Below are 19,845 nucleotides of genomic sequence, written 5' to 3'. Positions count from 1 at the left end.
TGGAGTCTTTAGGGTTTTCTATGTATAGCATCATGTCATCTGCAAAGAGTGACAATTTAACTTCTTCATTCCCAATTTGGATGCCTTTTATTTCTTTCTCTTGCCTGATAGCTCTGGCGAGGACTTCCAACACTATGTTGAAAAGCAGAGGTGATAGGGGACAACCTTGTCGTGTTCCTGAACGTAGAGCAAAGGGCTTCAGCTTTTCACCATTAATTATGAGGTTAGCTGAGGGCTTGTCGTATATGGCCTTTATTATGTTGAGGTATTTTCCTTCTATACCAATTTTAGTAAGTGTTTTAATCATAAATGGATGTTGTATCTTATCAAATGCTTTTTCTGCATCAATTGATAGAATCATATGATTTTTGTCCTTTATTTTGTTTATGTGATGTATCACATTGATGGATTTGCGAATGTTGAACCATCCTTGTGCCCCGGGGATGAACCCCACTTGGTCGTGATGAATAATCTTTTTAATGCATTGTTGTATTCGATTTGCTAGAATTTTGTTTAGGATTTTAGCATCTGTATTCATCAGAGATATAGGTCTGTAGTTTTCTTTTTTTGTGTTGTCCTTACCAGGTTTTGGTATCAGGGTAATGTTGGCCTCATAAAATGAGTTAGGGAGTACTGACTCTTCTTCAATTTTTTGGAAGAGTTTGAGCAGGATTGGTATTAGATCCTCTTTGAAGGTTTGGTAGAATTCACTGGTGAAGCCATCTGGTCCAGGACTTTTGATTTTGGGAAGGTTTTTGATGACTGATTCAATTTCCTTACTGGTGATCGGCCTGTTAAGATTTTCCAGTTCTTCATGATTCAGCCTTGGAAGGCTATATGTTTCTAAGAACTTGTCCATTTCTTCTAAGTTATTAAATTTGGTGGCATATAGTCCTTCATAGTATTCTTGGATAATCCTTTGTATTTCTGTGGTGTCCGTGATAACTTCCCCTTTTTCATTTCTGATTTTGTTAATTAGTGTCTTCTCTCTTTTTATCTTAGTGAGTCTAGCCAAGGGTTTGTCGATTTTGTTAATCTTTTCAAAGAACCAGCTTTTTGTCACATTAATTTTTTCTATTGTCTTTTTGTTCTCTATTTCATTTAGTTCTGCTCTGATTTTTGTTATTTCCTTTCTTCTGCTGACCTTGGGTTTCGCTTGTTCTTCTTTTTCTAGTTTTTTAAGGTGTAACATGAGGTTATTTATTTGGGATTTTTCTTGTTTCTTGAGATAGGCCTGTAATGATATAAATTTCCCTCTTAAAACTGCTTTCGCGGCATCCCAAAAATTTTGGTAGGATGTATTTTCATTGTCATTTGTTTCTATGTATCTTTTGAGCTCTCCTCTAATTTCTTCTTTGACCCAGTCGTTCTTTAAAAGTATGTTGTTTAATCTCCATGTATTTGTGTTTTTTCCTGCTTTCTTTTTGCAGTTGATATCCAATTTCAAAGCTTTGTGATCAGAGAATATGCTTGGTATGATTTCAATCTTCTCAAATTTGCTGAGGCTGATTTTGTGTCCCAATATATGGTCTATCCTTGAGAATGTTCCATGTACACTAGAAAAGAATGTATAGTCTGATGTTTTAGGATGAAGTGCTCTATATATGTCAATTATGTCCAATTCATCTAATGTGTCATTTAGGGCTGCGATTTCGTTATTTATCTTCTGTTTGGATGATCTATCCATAGCTGTCAATGATGTATTTAAGTCCCCTAGTATAATTGTGTTTTGGTCAATTTCTCCCTTTAGTTCTGTTAGTAGTTGCTTGGTATATTTCGGTGCTCCCTGATTGGGGGCATAAATATTGATGACTGTTATGTCTTCTTGTTGTATAGTCCCCTTTACCATTATGAAATGTCCATCTTTGTCTCTTTTTATCTTTTTCACCCTGAAGTCTGTTTCATCAGAAATCATTATGGCTACACCTGATTTTCTCTGGGTACCATTTGCTTGGAGTGTCAATTTCCACCCTTTCACTTTGAGTCTATGCTTGTCCTTGTAGCTGAGATGTGTCTCTTGTAGGCAGCATATGGTTGGGTTTAGTTTTTTGATCCAATCTGCTACTCTGTGCCTTTTTATTGGTGAGTTCAGTCCATTTACATTTAGGGTGATTATTGATACGTGAGGATTTCCTGTCATTCTGTCTTTAGTTTTCTGGTAAGGCTGTGTCTCCATTGTTTCTTTGCCTTTTTGTTGTTGTCTGTTATTTCTGTGTGGTGGTATTCTATGATGTTTCCCTCTGTTTCTTCTTTTATTACAGTATATATTTCAGATTTGGATGTTTTTTGAGTGGTTACCCTTGAGTTTATGTAAAAGAAAGTTTGATATTTAGAGTATTCCAGTTTCTTCAGTACGCTTACTTTCTCTATTCCCATATTCCAGTTCAGGCCTTTACGCTCCCCCTTTTTATGTTTCGGTTGCCACAAGTTGTCCCTGTTGATGGTGGTCTAATAGCCTCCTTTAGTATTTCTTGTAGTGCAGGTCGTGTATTAGAAAATTCCCTCAGCTTCTGGATGTCTGGAAAGGTCTTTATTCCTCCTTCATATCTAAAAGAGATCTTTGCTGGATATATTATTCTTGGCTCATGATTTCTCTCTTTCAATAGTTTGAATATTTGGTTCCATTCCCTCCTAGCTTGTAGAGTTTCTGCTGAAAAATCTGATGATAATCTAATGGTCTTTCCTTTGTAAGTTACCGTCTTCTTTTCCCTGGGTGCATTGAGGATTCTTTCTTTGTCATTGATTTTAGACAGCTTCAATACAATGTGCCTTGGTGAAGGCCTGTTGGGATTGAGGTAATTAGGTGTTCTATTTGCTTCTTGGATTCGAGGATCCAGTTCTGTCCACAAGTTTGGGAAGTTCTCATCGACGATTTGTTTGAATATATTCTCTGTTCCCTTCCCTCTTTCTTCTCCTTCTGGTATGCCCATTATTCTTATATTGCTCTTTCTGATGGAGTCAGAAAGTTCTTGTAGAGTTCTTTCATTTCTTTTAAGTCTCAAGTCTCTTTCTTCTTCCCTCTGTGTAAATTCCAGGTTCCTATCTTCAATGTCACTGATTCTTTCCTCCATCTGGTCAACTCTACTACCTAAGCTGGATATTTTATTGTTAATTTCTTCTATTGAGTTCTTAATCTCCAGAAATTCTATTTGGTTCCTTTTCAAGATTTCAATCTCTCTTGTAAAATGCTCATGGTGTTCTTTGATTGTGTTTCTGAGTTCATTAAACTGCTTTTCTGTGTTTTCTTGCATCTCGTTCAGTTTTTTCAGAATTGCGATCTTGAATTCTCTGTCATTTAAATCACAAAGGTCCATATCTCTAAGTTCCTTTTCTGGAGACTTTTCACTTTCTTTCTGAGCTATCTTGTTGCCTTGGTTATTCATGGCAATCACTGATTTACTATTTCTCTTCCTAGACATCTACAGGAGTGTCTTCTGCAACAGGTTGATAGGTATGCGAAGAGCTTTTGGAGTTCCAAAGCTCTTTCTGCACCAGATTCAGAGCCGTTTGTTTCAGCAGTTCTGTTTACTCCTGCAGGGATCCGCCCAGATAGGTGGGGCCAGGGGCGGGGTGAGTTGTGAGAGGTGGCCCAGAGCAATGGCGGCGACCACCACCACAGCCAGTCCTGCTTCCACAGCTCCCTCCCCTTTGCCGGAACTAGTTGAGCTGCGAATCTGTGTCTGCGGTCCACAGTTCTCAGAGCAGCAAATATTCTGTCCTTTGATCCGACACTGCTACTTTATCGCTTCTAGCACCGGGCAGGTGGGGGCGGGGCGAGCTCTGGGAGGGTAGGGAGGGGGCGGCTAGTCTCCGTGCTTAGGGCTTCCGTTCTCCGCTCGGCAGTGAGGGCTTAAACCACCGATTTCAGCCCTCTTCCCTCAGTCTTTGCTGCCGGGAGCGTTGGGTTCAGCCGTGCTATATGCTGCCCCCTCAGCCCTGTGGGCCGTAAGCGGAGCCCTAGCAGTCCGAGTCCTTCCCTCTCCCGCAGTTGCGGAAGATCCGGGAGCAGCGGGCTCTGAGCACTGAGCTAGGTTTGCGTCCTGTGCCCGCGCGGCTCCGTCTTTGCACTTCTCCTCTCCCTCCTCCCCCGCTCGCGCGATTCACCCACCTGGAGGTGAATTCAGTAGTCGGCCTCTTCGTCTTGCCTGTCTGCTGTGCAAGGAGTCCTTTGTGGAGTTATTGTTGTCCGATTCGTTGTAACTTCCAGGGGAGCGTTACAGAGGCTCACCTCACGCCGCCATTTTTTTTTTCCAATCCTCCCCTCGCTGGTTTTTTATAGTAGCCATTCTGATGGGTATGAGGTCGTATTGATTTGTAGTTCCCTGATAATTAGTTATGTTGAGCATCTTTTCATGTGTTTATTGTCCATTTGTGCTTCTTCAGAAAAATGTCTATTCAAGATCCTTGCCAATTTTTTTTTGGATTATTTGGTGGTGGTTGTTGAGTTACAGGATTTAAATATCTTTTGACAATGCAATCTCTCCTATGTGCAAATAAGTACATTTGTTGGCTCATTTGTTCAAGTACCCAGCAAACATATTTTGAGAGGCTACTATGCGGAATATGACACAGGAGCCATTCAAGATAATAAATGGAAATTAAGTCCCGGCCAAAGCTGGATAGTGTGATTTTAAAGTGACTCACTGCTATCCATGCCTTCTCTCTAATTCCTAGAGGCAGAGTTGGTACAGATTGCCTACAATTAGAAATTGGAAAGGCAAATGCAGCAGAAAGACAAAAAAATAGAGGGAACTAGGGGTGTTATGGAAACGGCCCCCAGGTAACCTAGGTGCATAGATACTTTAGGACTTGGGACTGGAAGTGTGAAGTCATGATAAGGCATGTTCAAGAGGAAGTGATAATGACAGGATGGGGGGTTGTGGTTGGATAGGAAATTCAGATTCCTGTTTTAGAAGTGAAATAGCTCTGAGTGATGAGGCGAACCAGGGAAGACAGAAAGTGGGGTCAAGTTGAGGTGTTGGCCCATGTTTATGAGGCCAAGGTGCGTGGCAAAATAAACATGGAGTCCCTGCAGATTTGGGATTGAAGGAAAGATGACCTTGTTTGTAATTGTGACCCTACTGCCAGTGCATTGCCTGGAACATAGTAGGTGCTCAGGAAATACTTGTTCAGTAGATTGATAAATGAACAGTTGTCGATATATGCTCTCTGTAGTTCTTTCTGTTGGTTATTTGAACCAGTAGGCCATGAGCCCTTCTCAATCAAATCTCATGCCAGCTTTGTATCCCTAACCGAACTGGAAAACAAGAAGGAGAGGGCGGGAATTTTCAGCCCTTTCTGAGTTAATAAGGCTTTTGTGTCTACTAGATTGCTTGTGAATTGAAGTGCTGAAACACACAAGAACATTCAGCATTGCCTGCTATTCTGTGTGACTCAGGACACCCTTTCTGGCAGCGCTCTGTTCTCTCTACAGGAAAGGCACTTTCCCGCCATCTCAGCTGGGGAAATCCATCCTTAATGCCAGGGCACATTCTTTTCTAAACACACCCAGTGATTTCGATGCTTCTTCTCTAGGAACCCTCAGGGTGCTTAATGCTCTGGCATCTGTTACACTTTTCTGTCTACTTGTCTTATTTTCTTGATGTCTAAGACCATGTTTTCTTCATATTTCTGATCTTCACTGTGCCGAGAATGTAAGAAGCTCGGTGGCCTTAGCCACTGCAAAAGTTCTCATCAGCTTTCACATGAAAGTAACACGGGTCTTGAATTTAAACTATCTGGGGCTCAGGGATAAGAGAGGGGCTTGGCTGAACTTCCTTTGGGTAAAACTAGCCATATAGTGTCTCAACATTTTAATAAATTATTGATTCTTTTTTTTTTTCATTTGAAGGTCCATTTCAACCATTGCAAAAAAAAGTCTCAAAAATATAAAGTTAAATAATGATGCTATTAAAAATTAAGTACAATATTAATTATACATAGCACCAACTTAACTCCTGTCTAGAATGATTCGAAAATCACATTTATCTGTGCTATGCTATTCAAGGAGTGCAAAGGCAGGGACATTTTTATAGCAGGAAGGAAGTTAGGCAATTTATTGAACTGTTTATAAAAAGAATTTAATGCAGTTTAGATTGGCTAATTTATTTCCAAGTTAATTAGATTGTAGGTTATTCTGTACAAAGCCATTGCCAGGCATAAACTTGCCCGGCCTCGGCTTTAAAATTGATTCTCCTGATTTACTCATAATAGCCATGCCTGTGGCAGAAGCTCTTATAAGGAACTACAGTATAATTTATTTTTCTTTCTTTTCTACCTGTTGTAATTGAAAATCCTGTAATTTATCTCATTAGCTATTATCTGGGACTGTCTATGTATAATTGCATATCTGGTAACCTGGCAACAGATTTTCAGAGTTAGTGCTACAGACTGAAGTTTGCAGGCCTCAGTAATTTTGGTCTGGGTTGCTGGTTGGTGGGTTAGTTGGTTGTTTTGTTTTGTTTTAGCTTTATGAACTTTTTTTGCATTGAAATCAAAAGCAAAAGGGAGGGATCACCTTATATTCTGTAAGTTTCAATTATAAGTGAGCTTTTCCCGTTGTTTATAGTAAATAGATGAGAAAGCCCTTTCTGGTTATCTACTTACAAAGTACAAAATGGTGTGTTGTTTAAAACTGAGATGTGGGTGACTGAATCCTGAGCCAGCTTTTATTGCATGACTTAGCTGGTGGCTGAGTAACTATAACTTAATATTCAAAACTGTCCACAGCGCCAGCCAACACAGTTTGCTGGTGACCAATCACCAGCTTAGCCTGGTTAAAAGTGAACTATTCTAGAAAGCTTTCCTTCTTTGCATATACTTGTGCAAATTAAACATCACCTTTACTAGGGGCGGTTAGACATTTGCAGTGCATGTCCTCTGAGGCAGAGCTCACCACCTTCCTCACGGGCGCTGAAGGAAGGAGGACCGGGCTGCAGGGACCTCCACAGCGATGCGACCCCCCAGTGGGCCACCTACCCTGTCCTCAGCCCGGGGCCCCCATGGCAGAAACCGCGCTCTTGGACGGCCTCGTTTTCTCTCTCGGGCCAGTTTTCTGGCTCTGTGACCCTTTTGTTGTCTCTTAACCTTAATCCTGCTTGAATAGCTTATCTTAGTTATAGAAAAGACACCCTGGTTTTTATTCCACTTAAATTTTTAGAAGACTCCATCCAACTCGCTGCTGTACATACAAAAAATAGTAATAGAGTGAGGAAGCTTTCCGTTCCGATTAGAGAAGTAAATGGCTCCCTCGTCTCAGTCCGGCCGTCGCTGAGGCTGCCTCCTCCTCTGTCTAAAACGACTCCCTTGCTCTTTCTCGCCCCTCATTCTGCTCTGTTTTTACTTCACAGCATTTTTATCACCTCACACTGTCCAGTATTCCGTGCAGAGATACTAAGCTATTTCTCTCTCTCCCCCTCCCGCCTCAGGACGATAGCTCCACGAGGGCAGGCGTTATTCAGTGTCAGTCTGCAACCAGAGTGTCTGTCGGTTTACAGATATTTTCTGAATGACTGAGGACAGCTCAGTAGATGAATAAATGACTGGACGGCTGCGTGGCCGGTGTCACACAGTGGCAGGAGATAAGGTTACGGGGTACTTGGCATGTGTGCCGTAGGAGTTGAAGCCAGCCGTTGACGGTTGCCTTCCACCGTCTGTGGCAGGGGTAACGTGAGCGAACTCACCTGCACCCCTTTTAAATGGCTGAGCAAGGGGCATCGACGGAGGGAGATGCTGGAGAGGACACTTGACCATGAAGGCATGCCTCTTCTGCTGCGCTTCGCTTTATGGACCGTCATAGATATTGTGCTTCTTACAAAATTCAAGGCATGCCCTCCACCAGCAACAGGTGTCGACTTGCTTTATGGCGCACTCGCTTTATTGCACCCGAACCCGTGGCGTCTCTGAGCGTGACCCCCTCACCCGTCCGGCCCAGCGAGGCCACTCACCGTCCACCACTCACCGAGTGCTGGCTTGCTGCCTCACTGACACTTCTGAAAGGCCGCTTGCTTCCTTCCCTCTGGCCTCCGATTTGGATGAGTAAGATACGTGAACTTCCCTGCACAAATTAGGATTTAAATGTTACCAGCTTGCCATTTCGGGCCATCAGTCCTAAAAATTGTCATTTCATGGCGTTTGGGAAAGAGATTAAAGTGCACCAATGTACCCCTGAGTTTTCCCCTGGCAGACAGCACCTGTGGTAGCTGAGTTTGTGTGTCCCCGAGTGCTCCCAGGCTTACTGGACTGGAACACTTGCTGCCTTTCTCTTCAGCCGCAGCTGATCCCTGGAGGTGGGCGGCCCAGGGAGGCCGGTGTGAGGGCTGTGGGCATTCAGACTGCGGTCCCAGAGGACCGGGCGGGCGGCAGGAATGGCTGGGAAAAGCCCTACCCCCGCCTCTGCAGCCACCCGCACGGGCACTTTGACTCTTGTTCGAATTTCCACAGCAGCAGAACATTTTGTAGCCAGGCCATTGGAGGCCAGGGTACCCGTAAACGTGCAGGAAAATGAGCACCAACAGAAAATGAGACTCTGAAAAAGTACGATGACGTGGAATAAAGGAATTTGCATGTGTCCGTCCATGTGTGAGAATTTTATTCTTTCTTCATCTCTCTCTCTCTCCTTCCAACTTTATTGAGCTATATTGACATTTAACATGAAGTTTAAGCTATACGAGGTGTGGATCTGGTACAGTTCTGTCTTGCAACACCATTACCACCAGAGGTTACCTAACACTTCCATCAGCTCACATCACACAACTACCATTTCTTCTTTGTGGTGAGAAAACTTAAGATCTCTTCTCTCAGCAACTGCCAGTCTCTAGTACAGCCTGTGGACTGTAATCACCGTGCTGTGCATTCGATCCCGCGCGAAAGGACTTTCCAGGCTGACAGGATTAGAGGGACCCTGGGGGGTCGCGGCCCGTCACCAGCCTCGGATGCAGCAGTCATTACAGTGATCAGTTTCCCCACATCAGATACCTCAGAATCTGCCAGCGACAGGGGCCGCTCTCGTTCTGAGAGCTTCCTTGTTTTTCTAATACAGCCTTAAAACTGATGGCAAAGGTACCAGTGCTTATTTTATACTTTATTGTCGTACAGGGAGTATATGCTATAAAAACTAAATGAAATGAGCGTATTACCCTTCCCTGCCTCGTGCTGGAATAAACTATCACTGGCTTGAGCAAGTAAGGGAATGCTGCCCTCCAGATTGCTTCACTGTGTATTCGTGCCCTGCTCTTAGAAGAAGGGATTTCCTGGGAACCTGGCACCAGGCGACAGGTCTTCCTTGGAGACCCTGTCGGCCTCACTTCCCCAGGGAAGAAGTTCAGCTCTTCTCCGCCTGGGCCTAACTCTCGGTCCTTCAGCCTCTCACTCCTCCTTGCTGGGATTGTTGTCCTCGTGGATGCACTGCCTGGTGTGGGGTCACAGCCTTCCTCGCCTGTGAGATGTGCCTCCTGTGCCCCCCTAGCAGTGCTCCATGGTCATTTCTCTCTGTGTGTGGCCCACATGACCAGCAGATTCTTTCCTGCCATAATGAATCATCCCAGCCATCGTCCACTTGCTCTTTCTGCAGCCTGCTTCTCCTTCGGTCTATTTGCCTCTTCTGCTGACAGGTGGTTCTGTTTTGTTTCTGAGCAAGATAGCCTTGACCAAAAGGATTAAGGAGAGAACTGAGGGGAGGTTTGGGGTTTATTACTTTACTTGCGATGGACAGTTAAATTTTTTAGTGGGAAATCACACGTTCTTTACGAGGTTGTGTCACTATACTGACCCTTGAGAGAGGCAGCAACATGAGCATCTCTGTGGAGCCGCGCGAGGAGGGGTGAGAATCTGAGCGGCCCCGCTACTGTCTGTAGCCAGGTCACTCAGCCTCTCAGCTTCCCTTCCTCCTCATTAAATGGGAATGTGGGTACCTGCTGGGAGACTTGAGGGGATTAAATGAGGTAATGAACGTGCACATTAAGGTAGCATAGTGTGCTGTTGGAACGCTGTGGGAACGTAACAAGTTCTGCAGACATGATTGTCCTTTCTGCTATGATGGATAGTGATTATACATATAAAGGTAACAGAGGATTTTTATCCAGTTTGAAAGTCTGTATACCTGGTTTAAGTTCCTTTGTACAAAGATATAAGAGATATGTACTTACCACAATGATAGTTTTATATAGAACCCTCCCCAAACCTGTAATCAGCTATACACAGAGGCAGTTACTATGGAAAGCAGTAGTAGATGGAGGGGAGGAGGAGAAATGTGTGTAGTGCCTGCACTGTAACCATTGGCATGTCAGGTAGAGGAACCCAAAAGGAACGGGACATTGAAGGAAAGCAGTGTCTGGTATTTTGGCGAACAGTTCCAACCAGTCAGGTTGTGCTCATTGAAAACTATTCTTCATTACTTGAGCTCTAGGTCGTAAATATTATCTTAGGAGGCTCAGGGTTGGGGGGGTGTGGGTTGTAGATCTTTAAGATTAATCATGATTTTGGTACTAGTAGAACCTCTGTGCTGATGGGCGTTGATGATTCCAAAGAACATTTTCTTTGTGTTTTTATGTGGCACCTGCCCTGTGTGCGGCAGCGAGTAGTCAGGCCCCTCTACGGGGTCTTAACTCTGTTTGGGGCCCATCTTGGAAGCACTCTGGATGCCCCCAGACTTACATTCCAGGCTCCATGGTCCCCCTCCAGGGGCTGCGATCCCACCCAGAGGCTGCCCAGCCTCACTGGGATGGAAATGAAAGCTGAATTATCTTCAGCCCAGCAGTTTGTATTGAAGTTGAAACCAGGATTAGCTGACCCTGGAGGCTGTTTTAAGCAAGTGTCTTCATGTGTTCCTTTTATCTTGATGTTTGTCACTAAAGTGTTGTGAAAATTCTGTTCCTGCCTGTCATTCATATAAAAGATCGGGTATCCCCACTTCTGATCTTTGAAACCCCTCAAGACCTCATTAAATTAGAAGTCCGTCTGTCTGGATCGGAATGAACAGCTTCTCTCGCCACTTCTCCAGCATAGCCCCCCACCTCCTCTTCTTCCGTGTCTGCTCTTACTTGGATGGCACCCCTGAGCTTGGGGGTTCCGGTACAGGCAGTTTCTCACTTGCACGTTTGGATGTCAGCCTGCCTTTTCAAAGGAAATGGTGGCCACAGACCCCGAGAAAGTCCACCCCTGAAGCCAGGTTCTCCTGTCTCGCCCCCTTCCAGATGGCTTCTTACTTTCTCTCTTTGCCCCCTCAGCTCGAGGACGGCTGAAAACAACAGTGAATTAACATCTGTGCGTTCTGGCCTGTGAGGAGCCCCACAGCACTTTGCCACCTTCATCTCCTTTATGCCTCACAGCTCCCTCTTTACTCGTGGGAAAGTAGGAGACTCACAGGGGTTATGTAAGTCCCCAGGTCACACAGCTCCTGCCCCAGATCCAGCGTGGATTTGACTCTGATGTGTTCCCTGTCAGGACAAAAGGGAAGGGCCATCTGGTCTACCTCCTCACCACCTGCCCAAGGCATGGGAACCACCGCTGGTTATTTGTGGATCCAGATAACCTGAGCTTCAGTAAGGATATGGATTATTGTACCCCAAGCCGATTGTGTCTTCTGGAAGAAACATCGTCACACAGGCTAAGATAGGTTTTATGGCACCCAATTAAATGAGATAATACCTGTAAGAAAACTTTGTAAAACTATGCCAGTGTTCTCTTTGTGCTCTGGCCTCAGGCTCTAACTACTTTTCAATGAAAATGCTGAATTTCCATAATGTAGTGTTTAATATTCTCTACTGTACTTTTTTTTATTAGATTCAGATGCACAACACAAAGTAATACTTAGACGTTTATCATTCATATCCCTCACACTGTGATAACCCCTCCTCCCACCCACTACCCCTCTGACATCGCACAGAGCCATTACATTTCCACTGTCTCTATTCCTAATGCTGCACTCCGCTTCTTGTAAGTATATACATACATATATATACATATATATGTAAAATTATAGTTGGCATTCATTATTGTTCAGCTTCAGGTGTACGATGCAGCTCAGGGATGATGTAGATATCTACTGTACTTTTTAAAACCAGTATTCCCAAAAACTGTTGGGTCAGTTTATTTTGCTTGAGACTTACAAGAGTGAAAGCTTACGCGTTGTCTCCCCTGACTTCCCGGCAGCGTCCCATCATCTCCATCTGCTGGGGCCACCGGGACTCCAGGCTGCTGATGGCGTCAGGCCCGGCCCTGTATGTGGTCCGAGTGGAGCACCGGGTGTCCAGCCTGCAGCTGCTCTGCCAGCAGGCGATTGCCAGTGCTTTGCGAGAAGACAAGGACGTCAGCAAGCTGAGCCTGCCCCCTCGCCTCTGCTCCTACCTCTCCACTGCCTTCATCCCCACCATCAAGGTACAGCCCTCCACCCTGCCCCTCCTTCTCCCTCCCACGCGGAGAGGACGCAGAGACAGGGAAGGCGGGCAGGAAACACCGAGCAAGAGCACAGAAGTCACGTGTCTGGGTGGTGAAGGGGTGTGGCCCCACAGAATTCTACCACGCTCTTCCACTCATACGTCATTTTTAGTGTCCACAGGAGAGTCACCTCGTGTGAGGGATGTCAGCTTTCTCATGACAATGGCAGTATCGGAACCTGCTGACCACTCTTATTCAATCCTGACTTTCTGACAGATGCTGCCATTATTCCCACTTGAGGACGCAGGAAACATGTCCTTGGACATTAAGTAACTTGCTCCATAACTAGTTACGGGAATGGTCAGGGTGGAACCCAGTGCAATCCTTGGGCCACCATCGCCCCCACTGTGCCAAGGAGGAGTGACCCCCTCCCCCGCCCCCAGCCTTCACCCCTCGTTGTCAACCGTCTTTGTACTGATTGTAATGCGAAGACCACTCTGTTTTCAGTGGTGGTGTGTGGATTGTGTTTGTCAGGTTCTGTGCGAGTGTGGGTTTCTCCCAACCTTAGGCTCTTTCTGTATTCTCTTTTGTGTAGTCTATCTCTGCTTCTAAGTATTAGATTGACTAGTTGGTTACTTTTTCTCTGAAACACCAGAGTTTCTGAATCTGCTGTGATCTTTTTCAAGTTGCTTTGCAGTCTTGCTTCGGCACCAGTGACTCTCAACCCTGGCTACACAGTAACCCCCTGGGACATTTTTAGAAAATCCACATGCCCAGGCCACCCCCGGAGATTCCCGTGTCATTTTTGGAGCTGGGATCCTGGTCGTTGTTTAAAAGCTCTAGGAGATTCTGACGTGCTCCCAGGGTTACGAATCACTGTTCCACGCCACGTAGATACCCTCCCCACGCTGCCAGGCAGTGCTATGTCAGAGTCACCGGTGACCCACACTCCTTTCCTCCATGCCCTGCTTCCAGCCCCCCATTCCAGACCCCAACAACATGCGAGACTTTGTCAGCTACCCCTCGGCCGGCAACGAGCGTCTGCACTGCACCATGAAGCGCACAGAGGATGACCCGGAGGTGGGCGGCCCTTGCTACACGCTCTACCTGGAGTACCTGGGCGGGCTCGTGCCCATCCTCAAGGGACGGCGCGTCAGCAAGCTGCGGCCTGAGTTCGTCATCATGGACCCGCGCACAGACAGCAAAGCAGGTGGGCCTGCGCCACGGGGACTGGGACCTCGTTCTCGGGGGTTCTGGACAACCCCGCAAAGAGAATGCCTGGTCCTGGGATGTGAGCCTGTGCGGGCTAGCATGGGACATCCTCCAAGCTGCTCCAGTTCCCAAATCCTCCTGCAGTTAACGGTTCTCTGTGTTTTCTGATGGGTTTTTAACAGCATTCGTAAGGCTTTGTGTGGTTGGGACTGTGGGTACAGGAAGCGTCGGCCTCGGTCAGGGCAATCTGGCACAGGTCTCTGGGAGCAACAGAGCCCTCTTTCAGTTGATAAAGATTCATTGAGGGGCTCGATGTACCGAGACACCCTGAACATAATAGCGAGGTGACAGAACTAACATTTTCAAGCCTTCCGCCGACTCCCGAGCCTCCTGCTGCAGCCTTGCTCCCACTGCTCACCAATTAGTACACTGTTCACTGCTTCGCGGCTGACGGCCGGGGAAGAGTCCTTGCTAATCCGTAGAGATTTGGGCACGATGAGCACGCCTGCCTTCTAGAACCCCACTCCTCCTGATATATTCCAGGTGCTCACTGCTCACATGTCCCTGTGACTATTCTGTGAGCTCCAACGAGAAGGACTGTGTTCATTTTGTGTGTGGCACGTATGCATGCCCAGTGTCGTCAGCCAGTGACTTTGGAGGCCTGCGTACCCCCCGTCAGCAGTACCTGCCCGCTCAAGCGTTCTGCCGCCCCTGTGCCGGCTCCAACAGCAGAGGGAGCTGCACTGTCCTCTGTGCCTGTCATCCGTCACTCAGCTGCTGGTGTCCCAAGGCACAGGCAGTGGTTGTGTCAGGATGCTGTCTGCCCCCGAATCCTTAGGGCCTGAGAGAGGGAACTGAGTCACCTTTGTATAGCCAGGGCCTGGCAGACACCTGACCTTGAAACAGCATGAGTTGAATTAGGTTTGTTTTCATTAGTTTCATGCTTGTCCTTCCACATCCCAACTTCCATTAGAGTGGCCTGTGCGCCTCGTTATGCCCCTGGAGCCACTGTGAGTGTGGCATGCCCAGAGTTCTTGTAATGTGACAGTGCGTTGGGCTTGTCTTTTGCCTCATGTTGTGACCTAGTACCAAGAGCAGGGAGAGGGAGTTGAGGAACGGGGGGGCTAACTGGGGTGGGGGGGGAACAGGTGGAAGGGAGGGAGAGGGAGGATTCAGAAGGAAGGAATGCAAAGTAAGAAAACCAAGAGAGCAGTAGACGTTAACTTAGAAGGAAAATGAGGTTTTAGGGGAAGGAAGAAGGAAGGAGTCATTACAATTAGAAATGATTGAAGGGGGGGGTGTGAAAGGTACTGAACCGGAGCGCACATCACCCCTTCTCGTCCAGTGCTGTTGTCTCTAAGGCTCCTCCGTGCATACAGTGTTCCTAAAGCTGTGCTCACGTTGCATGTTGAAGGGAACTTAGGTGAAGGGCTTGCCTGTGTCCCCGGGGGGCAGAAGAAGCAGGAGGGGTGCTGCCTCCCCCAGCCTGGGCTTGCGGGGAGCTTGGCCTGGCCGCCGTCGTACCCGCGTCCCCTCTGTGTTCACGTCACATCGTACCAAACACAGACCGACTCCACTGCTAACAGGCTTTTAGGGAATGAGATGTTTTCTTTTGGTAACTGAGGGCATGAGAACGTAAAGCAAACCAACAGTGTGTATTCCGTGTCTGCTTTGTGCGCGGCCCTTGAGTCGCCTGCTGCTGTGAAGCAGTGGCCCATGTCTCTGCTGTCACGGGGCTTAGAATCAGTTTTGGGTGGTGAGGCAGCTTAGCACTTGGAAAGTTCAGTGGAATAGTCAAGATTTAAATAAACCTCAAGACATGCCACAAGGCAGAATATGACTAATTACCAACCTCATGGTATATGTAAACTGGTTCAGAGAAGGAAGAGATCCCTGACTTTGAGAAGCCAGGAATTTCTCATCGGACCACCTCCCTAGAGGTCACCTGGGAGGCTCCACGCTTGCTCCTTACACTGGTTCAGCAGGGCTGCGGTGAGGCCGAGAAATCTGCGATTTGTGGATGCCCAGGTGATGGTCTCAAGTTTGTGATCCACCGTTGTCCGCGTTCTCCAAGTACTTATCAGAGATGTTCCTCAAAATTATCAGTGTATGCTTTCATAATAGGTAGCATTAGTCCCAATCGTTTTGTTGTTGTTGTTTTAGCAAAAATCCACAAATTGTCAAAAGGAATCTTTAGCCAGAGTTTGCTGTGGACTGAATGTTGTTCCCCGTCCCCAAATTCACAAGTTGAAGCCCTAACCTCCCAGTGTGACTGTATTTGAAGACAGGGCTTTTAGGAGGTAATTAAGGTTGCATGAGGGCATAAGGGTAGGGTCCTAATGCAGTAGGATGGATGGCCTTCTAAGTAAAGGAAGAGATGTCCTCACACACACTAAGAGAAGGCCATGTGAGTACATAGCAAGAAGGCTTATGTCTGCAAGCCCAGAACCCAGGCATGCTGGCTCTGATCTTGGGGCTTCTCAGACTCCACATCTAATGAGCTGATTCCTTATAATCTCTGATAGGTCGGCCGGTAAAGAAACGCACATGGTCAGGCAAGTTAAGAAAGTTTTTAAGAGTTTTAAGTTAAGAAAGTTTTTAAGAGACAAAAGTTTATCGGGCTGAGCAAATGATGGCTGCAGCCCAGGCTGCATGTCTAAAGGAGACTTGCAGCCCAGAAGAAGGGGGTGAGGAGGGTTTTATACGGGCTGTGCTGACAGGGTAGCATTGTTTGAACAGAAAATGGTGACTGCCTGCAAGCCAGTAGCTGTTGTGTGGCATTTTCCGTTATCGCAAGTTTGGCTTTGTCTGCAGGTGCAGGCCAACAGACCTGTTGTTTCCTTGCAGACGTGGCTCTGTGTGTAAGTCAAGGTCTCTGAGACTTAACATTCAGAGACCTAACATGAAGTCAAGGTCTCTAACATTCAGAGACCTGACAATCTCCCCCTCCCCCTCCTCCACCGTGTGTGTGTGTGTGTGTGTGTGTGTGTGTGTGTGTGTGAGAGAGAGAGAGAGAGAGAGAGAGAGAGAGAGAGAGAGAGAGAGACATTTATCTCCTATTGGTTCTGTTTCTCTAGAGAATCCCCTGGATAATACAGATTCTAGTACTGGGAAGTAAGGTGCTGCTGTAACAAATACCTACATATGTAGAAGCAGCTTTTGAACTATGTTATGAGTAGAGGCTAGAAGAGTTTTGAGGTACCTGCCAGAAACATGGGTGCCAGAGCAATTTGTGGTGAGGTCTCAGACCGAAATGAGGGAGATATTATTGGAAACTAGAGGAAAGTGGTCCCCGTTATAAAGCAGCACAGAACTTGGCTGCCCTGTGTTCTAGGGTTTTATGGAAGATAAAACTCGCAAGCCAGTGAAATTAGATATTTAACTGAGGAGATTTCTAAGTAGTCCTGAAAGAGTAGCTTGGTTTCTCCTGACTGTTTGTAGTAAAATGAGAAAAGAGAGAGATGAATTGAAGAAGGAATGCTGAGCAAAAAGGAAACAGAACATGAAGGTTTGGGAAATTCTCACCTCCTCATACGGGACGAGATGAAGGAAGGCTGTTGGACATCAGGGATTTGACAGGATAGGATGAGAGAGCTATTTGACTAGGAACGCACTGTTCTTCAAGAGGGAAAAGTGACCTCAGTGGCAGTTCAGAGGTCACCAAGGCCATTGCCTTGGTTTCAACAGGCCGCACAACCTCTGCCCCAAGCCTTGAGGACAACTAGCCCAGCAGAGGGACCCCCACCTCGAGCCATGGGGGTGACACTGCCGCCTCAGTGGGCCTGGAGGGCAGAATATTGAACCAAAGGATTATTCTCGAGCCTCAGACCTCATGGAGTTTGCCTTAATAGGTTTTGTACTTGCTTGGGACCTGCCCGCTTCTCTCCTGTTTCTCCTTTTGAAACGGGACTGTCCATCCAAGGCTGTGCCACCGCCGCTGTCTCTGAAGCACGTCACTTGCCTGGTTTCACAGGTTCACAGCTGGAGAGGACTTTTGCCTCAGCACGTATTGTCTCGCGTCTGACCCATGTCTGATTTAGACGTTTAGATGGGACTTAGATGTGACTGTTGATGCTGGAATGCATTGACTTTGGGGCTGTTGGGATAGAATTTGCACGGGAGGACAAGAGTTTGAGGGGAGACAGACCAGAATGTAGTAGTGAACGCTTGTGACTGTGTTAGGGTGTGACTTTGGGGTGTGATTAGGTCATGAGGGTGGTGCCTTATGAAAGGGGCTCCAGAAGGATCCCCAGCCCTTTCTGCCATGTGTGGACATGGTGAGAAGTCAGCAGTCTGCAACCCAAAGAGGGTTGTGACCAGAACCCGACCACGCCGGCTCCCTGGCCTGACTCCCAGCCTCCAGAACTGTGCGAAATCAAGTCCGGTTGTTTGGAAGCCACCCATCTGTGGTACTTGGGTATAGCAGCCCGAACGGACTGCTGCATGAGTAAAGGAAAGAAGCGGTGGTGTGTGTGGCATGGAGCATTTGCAGAATCGTAGGCCTGGCAATAACAAGTAAGGCAGGAGTTGAGTGGATGATGCCTTACTGAATTTCCTCAGGTCGGTGAACGACTCTGTGCTTGTGAACAAACACATGAAAGCATTCTGTGGGCTTACATGCATGTTGGGAGCATAGCCAAGCTTCCTCTAACCCAGTGACTCCTAAATTAAATCATGTAAAGCATGGCTCAGGGCGTGAGTTAAGCCTTTTTATTTGATTGGACTCAGAGGCACAGCACTGAAGCTTGCAGGATTCACGAGTCGTGCATTCAGATTCAGCAAGTGGTTTAAGAAAGGCTGATGCAGGAACAGGCTGGGCGTGAGCCAGCTTCCTTCCTTGTTGCGTGCCAGGCAGTTCTGCACTGCCCCCAGTGGCCTCAGAGAGATCCCTGTCCACAGATGTCACCTCCATATGTGCAGAAATTTAGAGATTGGATTAACAGACTCATGCTTTCAAATGTAAACAGCCCCTTTGAATGGTAAAACCACTCTCCTCCTATAGTTCTATAAATTATTTCATCCGGATTGAATGATTCAGCGTTTTTATTACCTGGCAAGGTTCTTTGGAGCCTCGAGGGCATAAGGCTCCAGTCAGCAAAGTGATTTTGACGAATGGGGTACTTCCAGGGAGGGCAGACCTGGGGGTGGGGCAGGGCAGGGGTTTGGGTAGTGAAGGGATGGAAGGGGTGTGGGAAAGGCAGCAGAGAAGGGATTTCCAGGAGGGTGTGAGATGTGATCGTGGCCGGCTTTGTAGTTCTGTGGTGGCCCCACCTCTGGGCATACTGCCTTCTGCCTTGGGGCCTCTGAGCTTCTGCCTGATGGCCTGTTTGCAGAGTTATCCTGAGTGGCTTTGCTACAGGCACCCTCTGCAGAACCCAGAGCTACCCCCAAAAGCCCTACTGCGCGGGTCTCCTTGGAGCCATTGCAGGTTGCTCCATCAGTGGGATAGCCAAGTGCCCACAGGGAACCTGTGGCAGTTCCAGCAGACTGTTCTACAAGTGAGACATAAGCGGCTCTGTCAGGTCTCCAGTGTGGAGCAGGCTGGGAACCCACGGGGCCCTCCCAGGCCCCAGGTCAGAAGCAGGATCTTGGGGGAGTCCAGGAGTCAGCAAAGCCCCTCCTGGGGTTCTGGGCAGCCCCAAACCCCGTTGGAACCCAAGTGGATGCCTGGTGTGTCGTGAGGCACAGCAGCACAGCCATTCTGGTTTCAGCTTTTGAGCTATTTTGTACACACCACAGGCATTAAAATACCGTGCCCGTTTTGATAACAGTGGAAGTAATTGCCTACTTTTGCTTAGAAAATGTAATAGCATCCAAGTATAAACGGAAAACAATGCTTCTTTCTATTTCACCTCTAGACTTCAAATGATGGCCTGTCCAGTCTGTGTGTCTCTTAGTTTCTAGTAATAATTTCTGTTAAGTCCTAAGTGATACCGCATCCCTGAGACTTGCTGGTTGGTGTCTTACAGATGAGATCTATGGAAACAGCTTGATTTCTACTGTGATTGACAGCTGCAACTGCTCAGACTCCAGTGACATCGAACTGAGTGATGACTGGGCTGCCAAGAAATCGCCCAAAATCTCCCGAGCCAGCAAGTCACCCAAACTCCCAAGGTAATGTCCGTCTTCAGGGACACGCTCCCTCTTTTGTGCTTCTGGAGGTGCGTGTGTGTCTGTGTTGTTGACATTCCCCAGTGGAATGTCAATAAAACCAACACCAGGAGAGCCCGACCAGAGGGCGTCCCCACCTTTCATCTG

General features: G+C 46.9%; 1 protein-coding gene across 5 annotated transcripts in view; it reads left to right on the top strand.

Annotated features, from left to right (window-relative positions):
* Positions 1 to 19,845, top strand: part of TULP4 (TUB like protein 4) — a 206,737-nt gene that overhangs the window by 167,950 nt on the left and 18,942 nt on the right. For all 5 annotated transcript variants that reach the window (XM_081038283.1, XM_081038281.1, XM_081038280.1 and 2 more), the window contains 3 exons: positions 12,151 to 12,375; positions 13,351 to 13,585; positions 19,557 to 19,701. In XM_081038283.1, coding sequence (XP_080894409.1) covers positions 12,151 to 12,375; positions 13,351 to 13,585; positions 19,557 to 19,701 — 605 coding nt within the window. The remainder of the gene's footprint in view (positions 1 to 12,150; positions 12,376 to 13,350; positions 13,586 to 19,556; positions 19,702 to 19,845) is intronic.

This window comes from Rhinolophus hipposideros (genome assembly GCF_964194185.1).
Source record: "Rhinolophus hipposideros genome assembly, chromosome: 3".
Taxonomy (NCBI): domain Eukaryota; kingdom Metazoa; phylum Chordata; class Mammalia; order Chiroptera; family Rhinolophidae; genus Rhinolophus; species Rhinolophus hipposideros.
The sequence above is the reverse complement of the archived record's forward strand: the minus strand, read 5'-3'. Positions and strand labels throughout refer to the sequence as shown.